Raw genomic sequence first — 17,202 nt, forward strand, 5'->3', positions numbered from 1 at the left:
CCTTCAAAAGACTGAGAGTGAATTACAGAGGCAATAGACTAATGCATGTGAAACAAGTTAGATAATACGATGGTAAAGAATCAAGTGTTAAATTGTAGCCCACAGTTAAAGTCTGTGGTTACCAAATTTGAGTAGGCCTCAGAAATACGGAGACCAAGACCCAACCTCCAGAGAGGCTAATCAGGAAGTCCGGATTCCTGGAATCTATTTAAAGCCTGGCCCTGACTGTATTGAATAGGGGGACGTGATCTGGGTGGAGGTGACAGCCAGTGTCGTAAGAAGTATAGTATGGAGGCAAGTCTGGATACACAGAAGTATATTTTGAATTTGTAAGCACAAGGTCAATGAGTAAGCCCATGTGTGTAAGGGGGGGTGGTGCTCCTGACATGGCACAGGAGCCAGATGATCTCAGTTCAGTGGAGCTGCCTCGTCATACCTGGAATTTATACGAGAGAATTACTTACTGAGGGCATCTCCTTGTCTTGCCCAAGACAAAGGCCGTTAGACATCCAGGATGATTTGCCCTCTAAAGCTCTGTGACATGTGCCAGACAGTGACTGGCAGGTCAAAGCTGCAGGGTCACATAACCTACTTATTTTCAGCCATTCCATCTGGGAAACTGAGGCCAAAATACCTAGGTCAACTCCAAACTGCCTTTGATCCATTCCCAAGCATCCCACCGGCAGGGTCTGACCAACTAAAGAGGTCATCCAGGCATGCCAACCAGACAGTTGAGAGCCTGTTTCTCAATATGGGGAAAAGCAGGAGAGAGAAACAGCCAGTGGGCCTCTTCAGGAGAGTGAGGTGGCATTTGTGGAAATAAAACAACACCCTATTACTGCTCTCAAGAAAGTGGTCCGTGAAACCTGTGTTTCAAAGAAAGTGGACTGAGAAACTATATTTTTGTATTAAGAATATATTGCCACGTTACACTTGCAATGGAAGTAGTTCTTCTCATTTTGAAGATGATGTTCATAGATAAATCACATTTCATAATTCCCCAGGACGACTTGGGACCAGAAATTAATTGGGTTACATATGGAATTCAATTATCTAGGAGATATCTGTTCCTCTCCCTGCACCTTCCCTTCCTCCCCTATACAGCCCCCGTCCACTTATCATAGAAAATGCCCAGAGTGCACAGTTGGGGGGAGCTGACACAATTTTCTGAAAGACTTCTGGGAAGTGCCTTGAGCTCCAACTTATTAAGCAAGCGTGTCAGACACCCAAATGGCGGTCCAATATGCTGCGTTTCTGTCTGGAAAGGGTAACAAAATTCTCTCTGGCTAAATTGTCCATTTTCTTCCCTGTAGCTCGTCCTGTCACTACTTGGCACAGTTTCAGACAGACACTGACTAGTGAGACAATCCATTAAAAAGCTGAGAAAGATTCCCTTTGGGAGTGGAGTCAGGTAAAGAGAAAAAAACTTGAAGTCTGGGAGTTAAAAAAAAGCAGTCTTCCCCATCACTGCCTCTCACGCCATGAGCACGAAGTAATTGCAGCCCTTGCTGTGGAGATCACTGGACAAGTTTGCTCTGGTAAGTCCAACATGGCAATGGTCTGATGTCAGTGGGCAGACACCTGTCCAGCCCCGCGAACAGGGTCTGCCTGCAGCTGGACTGACAGGTGAAACTCTAAAGGTGAGCTACAATAACCAGAGATAATACTTTAAATCCAGGAGGAGACAGCAAAAAGCACACATTCTCCTACCTCCTTTTGTTTTCTCATGACTGAAATGAATGATTTGTTCTCCCATAGGGACTCACGGTCGAGCCTTTCCCTTTTGAGGTTGTAACAACAAGATCATTGCATTTTCAAAAAGTTACCCTGGTCACATTAGGTCCTCGCAGTTCATAGAAAAATGGTTCATTTGTTGTTGTTGACAACTAAATTCTCTTCTGTTGAGCATTACTCCCCACTGGCAGAAATATGGAAATTTATTGCTGATCCTAAGTTGCAGAAATGGCCATTAAATGTAAAGGAAGTAATCTTGAAAACATTTCATTTTAAAGTGAAAAAACAATGAACCTAATAAGTATACAGGGCCGGCCCGGTGGCTCGGGCGGTTAGAGCTCAGTGCTCCTAACTATGAAGGCTGCTGGTTCGATTCCCACATGGGCCAGTGGGCTCTCAACGACAAGGTTGCCGGTTCAACTCCTCGAGTCCCGCAAGGGATGGTGGGCAGCGCCCCCTGCAACTAAGATTGAACACAGCACCTTGAGCTGAGCTGCCGCTGAGCTCCTGGATGGCTCAGTTGGTTTGAGCGCTGACTCTCAATCACAAGGTTGCTGGTTCGACTCCAGCAAGGGATGGTGGGCTGCGCCCCCTGCAACTAACAACGGCAACTGGACCTGGAGCTGAGCTGCGCCCTCCACAACTAAGACTGAAAGGACAACTTGGAAAAAAAGTCCTGGAAGTACACACTGTTCCCCAATAAAAATCTTGTTCCTCTTCCCCAATAAAATCTTTAAAAAAAAAAAAATAAGTATACAAACCTGAGGCAAAATGAATGTATCACATCTGACCTCAGCGAGCATCACTCCCACTGCACTTATTAGTATTCTTCCTGATATTCCTCCCACACAGGTTCAGTGATTTCCAAACTCTAGCCCATTATCAAGCCCACAGCTCCTGAACGCTTCAGGTTTTTCATTGTCAAGGAGCAAATCCACTTAACAATTAGGGTTCTTCACCTTGAGTGGTTCAGCCCCCGCCGTGACCTACTTTTTACTTCTTCACTCCTATGTGTGTAGTGTAAACCGAATGGAAGTGTGTGTGCTTAATACATATGCAAACACAGCATGAAATTAAAATGAAAAACTTGGAACATTTATCTTACTATATATTAGGTTGGTGCAAAAGTAATTGCAGTTGTTGCAGTTATTTTTCACCTTTTAAACCACAATCACTTTTGCACCAACCTAATAGCATAGTTAATATAGCAGTCATTTCCTATAAATTGTATACATACTATACACAAGTTTGCCTTTTTCTATTTTTTCAACAGATAGTAACGATGAAAGGATCCCTTTGTACAGTGAGTGATCTCTGAATAACGGTTCCAACTCTTGTATTTTTCATTTAAGGAAAATACATGAATACAGTTTTACAAGTCCAACAATACTGCATGGCTTATGGCAAACCCTGAGGTCCTTTTCCTCACTTCATGGTCCCACTCGTAAGTCTTTCAGCATTTCTTCTGGCATTTACTTCGATACTCACAAATAGTGTGTTTAATACTGCCTCACCTTGATTTTTCAATTTAGACATTATTTCTTGGCTTCTCCTTTAAAAGATTAGGATTTATCACTTTGATACTATACGTTCCCTTATCCTCTCAATATTACAATTTTTGGTTAATCAATATTCGGTGTTTGCATTCTAAAGACTGCACACATCCTCTTTCCTTGCTGAAACACACATATTACATTACTACATTTCGTGGCTGTATCACAATTGTTTCTAGTGAGGTAAAGAATTGAATTGTTTTTCCCTTCGCTTAGTTTTCAGTGTACTGATCAATAATTTATGCTAAACTCTCCTAAACCGAGCTAAGATTCCTCTCAGTACAATCATATTAGGAAATCTCTCATTTTCACTTTCTGGAAACCTCCCTGGAGCCCTCCAAGCTTCGGTCCACACTGGATTGGTTGCTGCCTTGGCCTTCTACACAGCTGTCCTCTGGGATCTCCTTGCTCATCACCCTGGGGAGTTTGTCTCTTTCCCGTGTTGGATCCCATTTTCCAGATCTTGCAACTACTTTCTTGATTTATACTCCCATTTTGGGGGAGCAACTGTCTACTAGCTTCCCCGAGAAAGGGGATACAAGAGGCACATTTTCTGGGACACCCCCATAAATGAAAACATCTTCATGTTTAACTGGAAATTAGACCGGGTACAGGCCTCCCAGTTTCCAGGGTGGCTTTTGAGAAGTCCAACACCATTTTGATTCCTGATCATGGGTAACCTGCTTTTCTCTCTCTGAAAGCTTGTAGGATCTTCTCTTTCTCCCTTCTGTTCTGAAATTTCTGTGGGTCTTTTTTATTTCATTGTTCTAGTGACCCAGTGTAATCTTTCAATCAGGAAATTCTCATGCTTTTTGGTTCTAGGAAACAATCTTTCGTAATTTCTCCTTTTAAAATCTAAGTTCCTACTACCGTGTTTCCCCGAAAATAAGACCTACCCCAAAAATAAGCCCCAGTTAAGATCGTCAGCCAGACGGACACATTTAGTACGTTATGACGATGTTCCAGAAGAAGATGACATGACTGTATTCGAATAAACATAGATTGTTGTACATAAAAAAATAAGACATCCCCTGAAAATATGCCCTAATGAGTCTTTTGGAGCAAAAATTAATGTAAGACCAGTTCTTATTTTCGGGGAAATATGGTATAAGACTCAGTCTTATTTTCAAGGAAACACAGTACTTGCCGTCCTTTTGCCCTAATTGTTCTACTTTCTTGATGATTTCTTCAACTTTCTCTTTTAACCTTCCTAGTACTGAAGGATTTAAAAATATTTAAATTTCTGTCATATTTTTAGTTTAAAAATTTGGTGGGACTATTCTTTTTTAAAATGGCATCCTATTCTAATGTAATGGCTCCCTTGTCCTGTCTGACCTTTCTGAGCATATTGATAAACGTTTTGTAGTTTTCTTCTGCGTTGAGCACTACCTTCATTTCTCCACGTTCCTTTTTCCACTTGCTTTTCTTGTGTCTTTGTCTTTCATGTCTTTCTTCAAATGTCCAGTGGTCCTTGGATGTCCACTCACATTTAACTGATTCCCCAAAAGCCCACTGGGGGATCCATGTGTGGCAGTAACCTTCACTGTGCGGTGATCAGACGGGGACTCACGTCCTATGCTGGGAAACCCCCACACGTGTATCTGAAGGTCTCTTCTCTTGGGACTGCTTCCTCAGAAAGGCATGCGCTCATCTGCCTGGGGCTGGGGGCTGGCGGTGAGCGGGTTCTAAGCCTGACAGCTAAGAATTCCAAGGCTTCTCAGAGTCTCACTGCTTAGTAGGTCCTTTGTTCGTAGGTGCCTACTTCCCCTGCTCAGCTGTGGCTGGTATCCCCAGGTCCAGCACTGCTCTGGTTCACCCTTTCCTCGTCGTAAACCTCCCGTCTTTTGTGAGGCTGGGGGAGTAACCTCTCAGCATGGGCCGAGAGGATCTTGAATCTAACGTCTCCGGTGACAGACTTTCAAACAGTCCTCTATTACCAGCCATAGTCCTGCCATCCGAGGAATCTGGTATCTCAAATTCTCAACCTTTTCTTGGGGGTTCACAGCACAAATCCTCACAGTCACTCGGCAAAGGAGAGAAAACAGAAACCTCATCACTGTATTAGTCAGTATCCGTCAGGCTCTGCTGTGGTAACAAACGCCCCAAGCCCCCAAGGCTTAAAACAACAAAAGCTGACTCCTCTCTCACACTACACGTCCGTGGGGTCAGCAGGGAGCCCTGCTCATCACGATCACTGGGGACCCACGCTGACAGAGGCTCTGCGTCTTGTGACACCACCATCTTAACCTGAGGCTTCAGGGGAAGAAGATTGCTACCAGCCGCTCCTGCCTAGAAGCAGAAGAGCACTTCATGGCGCCTATTTTGTTGGCCTTGGCTACCTCCTAGGGGATGAGGAAGGGCAGTGTAGTCCTCTCTGTGCTTGAAAGAAGAGACAGCTGGAAATACTGGGGAGCACTAATACCTACCACAATGGGTCACCACTTTGGTGTTCCAAAACGTTGCTGTTCTCAGCTGCTGCTGTTTCCCGTCATATGGTACTTGTGGCTTCACATGCTTTTATTATTTTACTGTTATCTGAGCGCCGCTTTAAGCGGGAGCAGAGATAAACACCATTTCAAGCTGTACAACACACCACTCAAAGTAGACAACACTCTCCAATCTACGCTGTGTGCTGCTGCCATCCATCTCTCTGATCTACTATGACTCTGTGCCCAGAATGACTTTGTTGCCTATAAAATGATCGGTCGGCTTTGAACCTTTTTAGAGCTGGTCATTCATTAACAGTATTTTTCAAGAATGGGGTTGGGAGGCAGTTTTCAAACATATATCTGGAAAAGAGAAATTCTGTACTGGAAGCAAAGCACTAATAAGTATTGTTTAAATTTTCAGAAAACAAATTATTTTCCCCCAATGTGGAGCGTCTAGTATGTGTTCATAAGTTCTTGCTAATGAACAATCCTAGTTTTGCATTCTGAACAAGTCATCAGCCGACAAATGCCAGTTAGCTCCAAGTGAAGAGAAAAACACTGAAGTTCTGAGAGAAGTAAAAGTAGTGTTAAAAGTAGATTTAGCTATCAGCAGTTCTCTCTGGCAAGTGGTAGTACAGGTAATTTTTATTTGCTATGGTTTCTGATCATGACAATTTGTAGGAAGAATTGCAGGACCACTTCTCCAGATCTGCAGACCTTAACCATAGTAGGACAGCCCCTTTGTTAAAACCATACCTGTGCTAATAAAAGAGTTAAGTCTCAAAGCCACAGATCTTACATGGGGAAACTGCCCAGATGATAACATTTTTTTCCCCTTTAAATCAGTGGTTCTTAATCTTTCACATCTTTAAGAAACGCAGAGAGAATTTAAAAAACAAAGCAAAAATAACAAACAAACCCTAGATCACTGGATCCCACTTTAGGGGTCCTGATTTGAAAAGGAAAGGCAGAAATTTCTATTTTTAACAAATATCTCTTGGACAGACTTCAGACCACACACTGCTTTCAATAATGCTTTTCTATTCCCCACAAAAGCATACATGGAATGAGCATTCAGTAAATATTTTTTGATGCTGAGACGGAAATCAACAGAATGTATATATTACTTACAGCTGAATTTCTGACAGTATTGGAGTTTCTAAAGCATCGTTCAATACTCTATAATCAATTCTACCTCTGGAATGAAATACCGTGCAAGAGGGTTAAGTTGCTGTCCTTGTTCAAGTGAATAAAACCAAGTCCCCAGCCCTAGTGTAGGCTGTGCTGTGGGTTAATCATGAGGCTGCAGGGACCAGGTGGTTAAGGTGGTGCATATGAGAAAGCTGAAGGAAGAGGCCAGCATCTGGACGCGGTGCTCCTGCAGCTTTTTCTCTGTCTGACTGGCTTTCTAAGTTTCTAAAACAATGTAGAACCTGGCCTCTTGCCAGCTCCCTACTTTTGAAACCCCGCTCTATTTTCACTTCATTTGCAAAATGCTTGCTGCATTCCCTCCCTCCTAGCCGGGAGGAGCCTAGAAATAGCTAGAGGTCATGGGGAAGTCTACGTGTGAGCCCATCTGTTTTGAACCATTTGGACGTGGAGTCTGAAAATAGGAGAGAGATACAGAGCATTGGGGAACTAACTGACCCAATGCTGCCCCCTTGCTGGGGAGGATGCAGAATGCTTCTGGACCAGTTTCCAGTCCTTCCTTAAAGGCGTCAGCGATTTAATCAGCTAACATCGAATGTTGACTGTTACTAAAAGAGAAGGTGAATGGTACCTCTGACCTTCATAGCCCTTTCTGAACAGTTTAATGGTTTCTCACTCCAAAAGATATACTGAGAAACAGCTGAGTGCAATCATAAAATGCAGAATTAAATGAAATTGAATGTAACCTCTTGACTCTTCTCTTACTCCAAGTTCCCATTTTAAATGAAACTGCTTAAAAATTTTTCAAGAGAATGGAAAAGTGAGAGTCGGAGCAGAAAGACAATCTTTATAGCCAGCTAGTGGGGCAAAGGTTAGTCTTCTTGATTTATTTTGAATAGAATGTGACACCTAAATTTGCCATGTTATCAAATTTCTTAGGTATTTCAAAAATGGCAAATAAAATGTTGACAGGGACAGCAATACCTTTCTGTAGCTTCTCACAAAGAAGCACAATTCAGCACAAACAAAAAACATGTCTTTTGGGATATGAGAAGGACATCCTGGTACCACCAGAAGTGAAAATTAAGCACTTCCTGAAAGCTACAGTAAGGCTCAGGTGGGTGAACAACTGCAGAAACTCCTGGCAGGAAAGGGCTCTGAAATATTTCCGGCAAAGAGGCCAGACAGTCTGTCAGGGGTGGCTTCAAGTGGCCTCAAACCGCGGTCCTTAGACCAGCAATACCTGCATCATCTGAGAACTTATTAGTGACACTGTTGAACTTCACCTGAGCCCCGTGATCCTAGAAGACAGAGAAGGTTAAGGACGCCCCCCTCCACCCTTTTGTGTTCTGGAAACAGCTAACTGCACAGAAGGCCCCTTCCCATATGACTTAGATGAGACTTGCACATGCACCCTTGTTTACCTATGACAAGGTCAGACAAGTTCCCATTCTTTACCTGACAAGTGATTAGCTGAACTTCGGATCAATCAGAACAAAATGCTTGTTAACCAATCCTTGGTTAAGCTTCTCTCCTTCCTCCAGATCCTTGAACTCTGGCTAGTTTACAATCCCTCCTCAACAGCCCCTTCTAACAACAGGCTGGTCTCAAGCTAAAACTGTTTCTCCTCTTCAATGCATTCAAGCCATGCTGCTTTCCTCCTACTTTCTCACACCTGTCCTTTCTAGTCTTGTTTACGCCTCCTCCCTATGGAAAAAAAGCCCTTTTTGCCTAACCCTAGAGATCGCTGCAGATCTCACAGTCAGAGTCTCCTATTGCAATAGTTCTCCCCCATTACAATACTTTTCTCCCTTTTGCAACACCCCTTTCCAATAAAGTCTCCCATTACTCAATCTGGACTTGTTTTTCATTTGACATTAGAAATAAAAAAGTTCAGGCCCCACTCCAGACCTTTTAAATGAGAAACGAGTGTGTGAGTGTGTGTGTGTGTGTGTGTATGTTGGGGGTGAGGGAGGGTGCGCCTAGAAATCCATTCCGGAACAAGCGCTCCAGGAACAGTTTGAGAGCCACTAAGTCACAGCAATCCCTCTAAGGTATGATAAGCGCATTCAACACTAACTCCCAGCCACCTGTGTTTCACTCGAGTTTTAAGTGCAAGCAATTTTTGAGGCTTACGGTGGACAGATTTTTAGCATCCCCACAGATCCTTTATCTCATAAAGTCATTTCCCAATGACAAGGTCACACAGCACCCATCTCCCGTCCTGGCCGCGCAATGGAGCTGAGCAAGCCCGAACCCGCACGTACTTACATCTCCATCCCCCGGCCTCTGGTCGTCGCAATCCCTGGTGGGGCTAATGTCCTGACGCATGACCCAGATGGGCTCTTTGGGCTCGTCGGGGGTGTAAGGCGAACGGACGGTCCTGGTTTTCACCTCTTCGATGGCCTCCTTGATGTCCTTGATGGCCAGCGAGATGGCATCCCTCTTCTCTTTGCTGTACCGCTGCACCGCCTCGCCGCCGCCGGTGGTGCCCGCTGCCCGCTGCTGCCCCGCCGGCACCTGCAGCCCGGGGCTGCTGGGGCGGACCCCACCGGGCGTGGAGGGGCGCTCCAGGTCCTGTTCGGCCTCGGGCATGTCCTCAGCCGCCTTGTCCAGGCTCTGGGAGCTCATGCTCTGCTTGACCTCAGCCACGATCTGGTCGATGTCCTCCTCCTGCTCGTAGCTGTCCATGCGCGGGTAGGGCGCGAACTCGGCCTCCTTTTCGGGGCTGTCGGACTCGCCGTCGGAGCGCTCATCATAGTGATGCAGCCGCGCGCCCAGGGCCTCCTGGCGGTACGCGGCCGCCTCGTCGCGCTCCTGCTCGTACAGCCGCAGGCCGTCGCGCGCCTCCAGCTCCGGCGCGTCCCCTATCTCCTCGTACACGTGCTCCTGGAGGCCCCCGTAGTCGGCGTAGGGCTCGGCGTACGGCTCGTCCTCGCTGCGGTGGAAGAGCCGGTGCGTGTACACGTAGCCCGAGTAGGCCGCGTTCATCGCTTCCTCGTGCTCCAGCGAGTGGAAGTGCAGGTGGTTGGGCAGCGCGCGGCGGTGCGTGGCCTCGGCGTGCTCGGCCTCCGCCTGCTCCGTGTACTCCTCGGCCTCGGGCCGGTACTGCACGGCGTAGGCGCTCTCGTCCTCGGGGTCCTGCGCGCGCTCCGCGTCGTAGCCGTCGCGGGCCGCCGCGATCACGTCGCCCTCGGCCGTGTCCGTGTGGTTGTGGAAGCCGCTCTCCGTGCTGGCGGAGCGCGCCAGGCACTCCCCGCGCTCCTCCTCCTCCTGCGGCCCCGGCTGGGCGCCGAGGTCCTCGACGGCGCGCCCGCGCGCGGGGCGGCCCGCATAGTGCTGCTGCTCGTCTTCCACCTCGGGGCGCTCCAGGTCGGCCTCCACCGACTCATTCACCTCCCCGCCGGGCGCCTCGTCGTTCACCTCCACCTCCGCGGCCCCCTCCAAGTGGTTCATGGTGGGTGTCGGGGACAGCTGGGAGAGAGGCTGGGCCAGCTCACTGCGCGCTCATTTTGCTCCACCCGGCTGGAAAAACAAGAAGGGGAGGAGGGCAGTTCAGTGGTTCAGCTGCAGCCATGAGCTGAGCATCAAGATGGCCGTAAAAACAGCTGCTATTGATCCCTTCTGAATCCGGGTCAATTAAAAAAAATGTTTGCAAAGTTAAGCTCAGTCTGACAGCACACAGTTCATTTTCTTTGTAGCCCTTACCGTCACCTGCAATTACATAGCTACTTGTTTAATTGCTCACTGGCTCTCTCCCTTCCCCACCACTCAGACTGAGAGACTCATGAGCATTTTGTTCTCCACCATGCTTACTATTCGGGTTCCATTTCTGATGTATAGGAATACAGAGTACTACTAAATTGAATGGGCCAAATGACACACTTTCCATCTGTTAAGGGATAAATCTCTCTAAACTGGGATCCTAGATAACTTGAGAAACAATTCTGTAAATAAATTTCAAGAGAAAGAAATCTTAAAATGTTTTGAAGCTGTCAATGCAAACAAGCAGCCATTCTGAGGGAGGCTATCAACCACCAGTGGGTTCTCATCCTGTCATAACTGGCTGTTACCTTGGACAAGTGGCTTAATTTTCTGGACTTCTGCTGTGAGACTGGACTCATTTCCTACAGCAGGCTGTTAACAGCTGTTACACAGGGAAAAGAGACTCCGTGGTCAAATAAATTTGGGAAATGCTGACTTTGAGTTGTCTTTTCATTGTGAATATTCAAGGGGAGGAAGATACAGGGTGAAGGGGTTCCCAAACTTGTTTGACTAGGAAACACTTTTTCCCTAGAGGTCAGAGTTCTGACTAATACACTTAGAGAAACACTGACTAGCTCACTTCCCCCATACACCCTGGATCTAAAACTCCATGAATTACCATTACAGCTGGAACTAGATAACATGGCTAATTTCTTAAAAATATAGGTAGGTCTCGACCTATTTCCAGAGGAATTTGTAGCTACAGAGATAGATTTGGATTCCACCTCTCTCAATTCTTCTCATCACAAAATAGCTTTATAGCATAATCTGAGTCCAGTGTATGGAAATAAACCCAAAGGATGTAAAGACCAACAAGACCGGCAGGATCCCTATGATTTTAAGACATCTGTGATAAACGGGTTCAACAATATGTGTAAACTCTTCTCAAGTATTCTTTTGGAGCCCCCATGTCACAAGTGGACAAAATGGATGGGAAGTGAATTCTTTAATAGCAGAAAACTCCAGGGACCAGAGACTTCTGATAGACTCCCTAATATTGGGATGCAGTATATTCTACCCAACTTCCCGCCCACAGCGATTTCCGTCAAACGCTATGAAAAGCCCAGTAACAAAGGAGGCCATTTTGTAGCTACCTAGTTCGCCTTAGAGCGAAAGTGTCTCCCCGCTCCCCCCATTCTTTTGTGGATCTACCCCTGACTGACACGTGCTGGAAGAAAACAATTATGGTTTCATAGAGATGATCAATCCTTATTACTTCCCTTTGTGACAAGAGTGCCACTTCATCCACAGTAGATTCAGTCTCCTTTGAAAAATCGTGGCCTCCTTTCATTAAGCCCTGAGAACAGTGACTACAGACTAGGTATAAGAAATCTTTCCAAAAGCAAGTGTGAGTCTCCATTCAGACTTTGAGGGATGGTTAATGATCTGAACAGAAGAGGCAAGCATTGGTGCTGGGTCCCCCTGGTTAAGTGGCCTCCCGTGGACCAAGGGAAATGCAAAACAAATGTTTAGTTCAATACAACACATGAGCAAGAACGGTCTACCCATGTTTTCTTTCTAAGGACTCCGGGAAAAGACCATAGATTGAAAACTACATTAATGTACAAATCGAAGTCTGATGAAGACAAAGCACGTGTTCACAGAGAGGGATACTAAGCATCCCAAACACTTCTCCATGTGCTATGGCCCTGTAGTGTGTCCGCTATGTGTGTTCAGTGTTGGAAATACTACAACCACCCAAAGCACCGGCAGGGCCAACAGTTCATGGTAATCACATGCACAACCGACCAAAACAGTGTCTTAAGTGAAAATAGATTTTTCTATTTTATATGTATTAAAAATAAATTTTAGTTTATTCCAGGTTTAAATCGTATTTGACTAACAAAAGGTGCTGTGTCATAGCACATTTATTGATTCAAAGGGAATGGGATTTCTATGCGTGTGTGAGTACATACACTAAATCACACTAAGGAAAATTACAAGAAACCTGTTCTTTAGGAAAGGAAATACTATTACAATAATGTCGTTTGGTACAGTGGAGCTTTCTATTCACTGAGTGCATTCTCCTCAACTGCCATCCCCAACCCTCAGGGGAGTACTTACGCAGGGAGCGTTGACATTTCACTCAATGTCATGGTTTCTAGAATATAGTTTGGGTGTGGTATTGGCAACATGTTAATAACAGACATTGATTTGAGGGATTTCCCTCGGACAAAGGCAATGAACAACTTTTAAAGATGGAGCCGACACCAGTGGTCAGGTCCATAGGTAGCACGTGAGAGAACGAGTCCCCATACCCTGGCAACTTTGGGGGTGGTATTTATCAAAGAATATTGAGGCTATTTTGAACGAATCCTAGGTTATTGTGGGAGTATATATTGGTATAGCCTTTCTGAAAAGCAATTTGGCAAGATGAATTAAAACCTTCAAAATGTAACATGCCTTTGCCGCATTGAGATTTCTACTTATAGAAATCTCAAAGGCAAAACTCAGATATGGGCAAAGATGTTGTGGGGACAGAGCCAGGAGTGCAGTTTCCAGGCTCTCGGCCTCACGTGGAAAGGTGCTGGCTCACGTAGTAAATGGCCATCAACTGTGATTGGATGGCCATCCGCTGTGGCTAGTTTGCCATCAGCTGTAACCAGTGAGCCATTGGCCACTAATATAACTGCTGTGGCTACGCTAGCAGCAAAAATGGGGGCTAGCAAGAAGATGGTGGCTGAGCTAGCAAGAGCGGATTGCAGTTAGCACGGTGGATTGCAGCTAGCAAGTGAGGTTGGTTGGCAGAGAGAAGTGGTTGCAGATAGTATGGCTCCTGCCTCCTGTGTCTCCAACCCAGCTGCCAGTGAGACTATAGTGGTATGACTCCCCTATCTACGGCTCCGTGGGTGTTCCTTTTTGGCCTCGCCATGTCCTGCGTTCTTATGTGGGGAGCGGGACCAGAGACCCCACATGACACCCCAAGAAATTCTGCATGACAGATGTTTTTCATGGTATTTACTTACAAAGCAAAGATTCTAAACACTAAATATTAAGTGCTCCAACATTTACTAAGTACCAATATGTACAGTCATAGTGTGATCCAGGAAGATGTGGGTTTTCTTGCTGGGTAGCTCCACCTGGCGTTCCCACAGCACTCAAACTCAACCTGCCACAGCTGAACAAATCTCTTCATCCTCCCTCCTCACCCTTGCTGCCAAACCTGGCCCCCTTCCTATATTTCCTACATGAGTGAATGGCACTACCAGATACCCAGTCGCCCAAGCCTCAAATCCAGGAATCATTACTGTCTTGTCTCTATCCCTCACCTCCTTCCCCAACCTGATGAGTGTCTTGCATCATCTTCATTACCACTGCCTGGCCTTGGTCCATCTTGTCTACACAATTGCTTCCTTGACTAATTTCCCAGCCCACTCTAGTCCATCGTCCCCACTGCTAGCCTGATGATCTTTCTAAAAAAGAAATCTCAATCCCATAACCCTCTTTCTCAAATCCTTCAGTGATCCCCCTCTAGTGCACAGCACAAATGATTAGCCAACTATATATTAGGCATTTTTTACATAAAGACCCACTTCTACGTAATGGCCTATGTAATTCTCACACTAGCCTATGAAGAGAGTACTCTTCTATTCTCCTTACAGGGAGTATTATCAGCTCATTTAAAAATGAGGAAATAAATAGAGGCACCATAAGGTTAGGTGATCACCCCGGTCACACACCTGGTAGCGATAGATCTGGTAGAACCGGTGTCTGACCCCCCCTTTCTAGCTCTAGGCTCTGGGTGTGTGAGTCCTACTCCTGGCAAACAAAGCTCCCCCGGCTTTATCTCCACACTTCACCTATACCTTGTATTCTAACACCCCTGAGTCCTGACACTGGACCTAACTGCCTTCCACATCCTCAGCATATTTGTTACCTATGACGTCTCTATGGTGAAACTTTCTCGTCTTTCCCAGGGCAAGTTCCTATCTGAGGAGTGTCAGCCTCCAGGCAATGTCCCAGGCTCTGGGGCAGGGCAGGGACGAAGCCAGATTCCGAGACCAAGCTTCCTCAGGAGCTTCTCCGCGGAAGCTCCCCGTTCTAGTGCATGAGGAGGTGCGGGGACAGGAGAGGGAACAGTCATCCGCTGCGTTAACAAACAAACAAGACAACCTCAGAGTGAAAAGGTCGATGAAGAAAATAAAATGGGGCAATGGCATGGAAAGTGACGGGAGAGAGGGGCTTATGTAGATGGTAGCCAGAGGAGGTGACATTGGAGCTGACCCCTGAATGATAAAGAGGCAGCCAGTAAAGATCTGAGGGCAGGGCCCTGAGGTGAGAAAGGACCTGCGTTGTTTGAGTATAGAAATAGTATTTGTGAAGTGAGTAAAAGATGGGGTGGCGGGAGCTGAGGACACAGAGATGGGAAGGGGACAGCAGGACAGGTGCGGGTACACCAGGGTGGGGAGTTCGGATTTTATGTCAAGGGCAGTGGCACGCTGTTGGGGGGTTTTAAGCAGGGAAGTGATAAGGCCTGATTAATCCCTCCCTTTGTCCCTACTACACTTTGTCTGCTATCTATCTATCTATCTATCTATCTATCTATCTATCTATCTATCCATCCTTCCATCTATATCATTATTATATATATAGTACCGGTTATTCTGAGTAACAATTCTTTAGAAATACGAAGTCCTTGGGAAAAGACCTGTCATTTATCTTTGATTCCCCAGTGCCAAGCACAGAGGGTACTAGGATAGGAGGTAGTCAATAAACTTTTAGTGATTAAAAAGGACAAAAAAATTTTTCTCCCCTAATATCTGGGGACTTCTAGACACTGGCATGCTTAGCCTTCGGAGAAGAACTCATTTCTTCTTTCCATCTTGAATCTTTGCTGCCCTCCTCCACCCATCTAACCTCATCCACCTTCTGATGCTTTAAGTGCCCCAAGAACTCTAGTGATTAAACATCTTCCTACGTTTGAGCGTGCTGATCCAGTTGGCATTTATTGGACATATACCAGGCAGGCACTGTGTACGGCAAAAGGGATACAGACGTTTCTAAATCGTGGTTCCAGCCCTCAAGGGCAGATAGCTCCAGTTATTATAATTACTGGTGATATGCACAAAATAGAAACAGGTTCAAGCTACAGAAGGAGCATAGAGTTAAAACAACAGCAACTGGATCACCTTTGTGAATCCTATAAGTGCTGCTCTTCTCACAAGGTTCTGCATTTCATAAGCTCGTCAGCATCCTAGGAACTACCGCCTAAGAGAGGAGGGCTTGTGTCCTTGACTGTGACCCAGGTACCTCTGGAGGCTGCGAGAGTAGGAGCAGGAGCAGCTGGTTGAAGAAAATCCTTCCTCTCTACAGAAAGCAGGATGACCTGGAATACACAGGCAAGACAGTTCCCTCGGCTGGAGCCCTACACAACACGGAGAGGGGGTGCTGTGGCATCTTGGCTATAGGAGTGAGGGAATCCAGGCTGCCAGTAGTGAAGCACAGATGGCTCTGACCCCTGGTTCTGGAATGTTCTGCAGCCAGACTGGAAAAGATGAACAAAGGGAGGCAACTCCACGGCAGTGCACCATTTAGCAATAAAACATTTCACAATTCAGCAGTTGAATCCGGTATCTCATAATGTTATCCAAGGAGGCTCATGTTGGTTTGGGATTAATAGAGGAGGAGACTGTAAATTACTTTGGTTTATCTGCCCTTGAGTAGTCACTGATAAGAATTTCCCTTTTAACACATTCAGAAGTAGTTTTAGAAGAAGAGTCTGACTGAAGACAAAATGCAATGTAAAAAAGAACAAAAGGAATTATACCCGGTTGTTAATACAAAGGGTATTGTATGTTGGGGGTGGGGTGGGGTGGGAGGTGGGGGGTGGTAGTAATGCAGGTGCAGGGAAAACACATAAAGGCAGGGGGCAGAGAAGCGGGAAGACTGGACTAGCCATCCTCTCCCCTGAAAAAACTAGAATGAACAAAGTGATTCCATTTATATACGTTTTTATACTTTGGCATATATTTAAGAAGTACAATTACTTCCCGGGGACTTCATGAATGTTCCTGATCTCCCCCCACAGGAGTTGGAAGGAAAGTCTTATTTCTTGGGATGACAGCCTGTTTTAATTCACCTGCACATGTACTGTTCCAGGAAACACGGTATCTGCCACCAAGCTATTGGAGGGGCCCACCAATGACCCTGAGACTATGGCGATATATTAATTTCCATAGGAACAAGTAGTGGTTGCCAAGCAAGATTATACCCTGGACGTAGTGTGTGTGTACACACACACACACACACACACACACACACACACACACACAATCTGCATAGGCTGGGAGATTAATGGTGCTCATTTAAAAAAAAAAAAAAGAGATGACAGAATAAGAATACCCAGGTATTCTTATCTATCTTTTCTACCCTATAAATATGTTTTCTTTCCATGAAATAGATGAATTGCCAAACATCTATAGGGAATCCAAAGGACATCAATACCCCCACTCAAAATATTAGCTCTTCTCAACACAATGCATCTATTCATAAGAGTAACATATAGAAGACAGAAATAAAAAAGACTAGAGTTCATTAAAGCTTAATCTCCTTTGATTCATTTGGAAATTAAA

At 45.6% G+C, this 17,202-nt stretch overlaps 1 protein-coding gene across 5 annotated transcripts in view; it reads right to left on the minus strand.

Annotated features, from left to right (window-relative positions):
* Window positions 1-17,202, minus strand: part of APBA1 (amyloid beta precursor protein binding family A member 1) — a 190,195-nt gene that overhangs the window by 55,144 nt on the left and 117,849 nt on the right. For all 5 annotated transcript variants that reach the window (XM_033123026.1, XM_033123022.1, XM_033123023.1 and 2 more), the window contains exon 2: window positions 9,137-10,390. In XM_033123026.1, the coding sequence (XP_032978917.1) occupies window positions 9,137-10,321 (1,185 nt within the window). In that variant the 5' untranslated portion in view covers window positions 10,322-10,390. The remainder of the gene's footprint in view (window positions 1-9,136; window positions 10,391-17,202) is intronic.

This window comes from Rhinolophus ferrumequinum, chromosome 12 (genome assembly GCF_004115265.2).
Source record: "Rhinolophus ferrumequinum isolate MPI-CBG mRhiFer1 chromosome 12, mRhiFer1_v1.p, whole genome shotgun sequence".
In the NCBI taxonomy this organism is placed as follows: Eukaryota; Metazoa; Chordata; class Mammalia; order Chiroptera; family Rhinolophidae; genus Rhinolophus; species Rhinolophus ferrumequinum.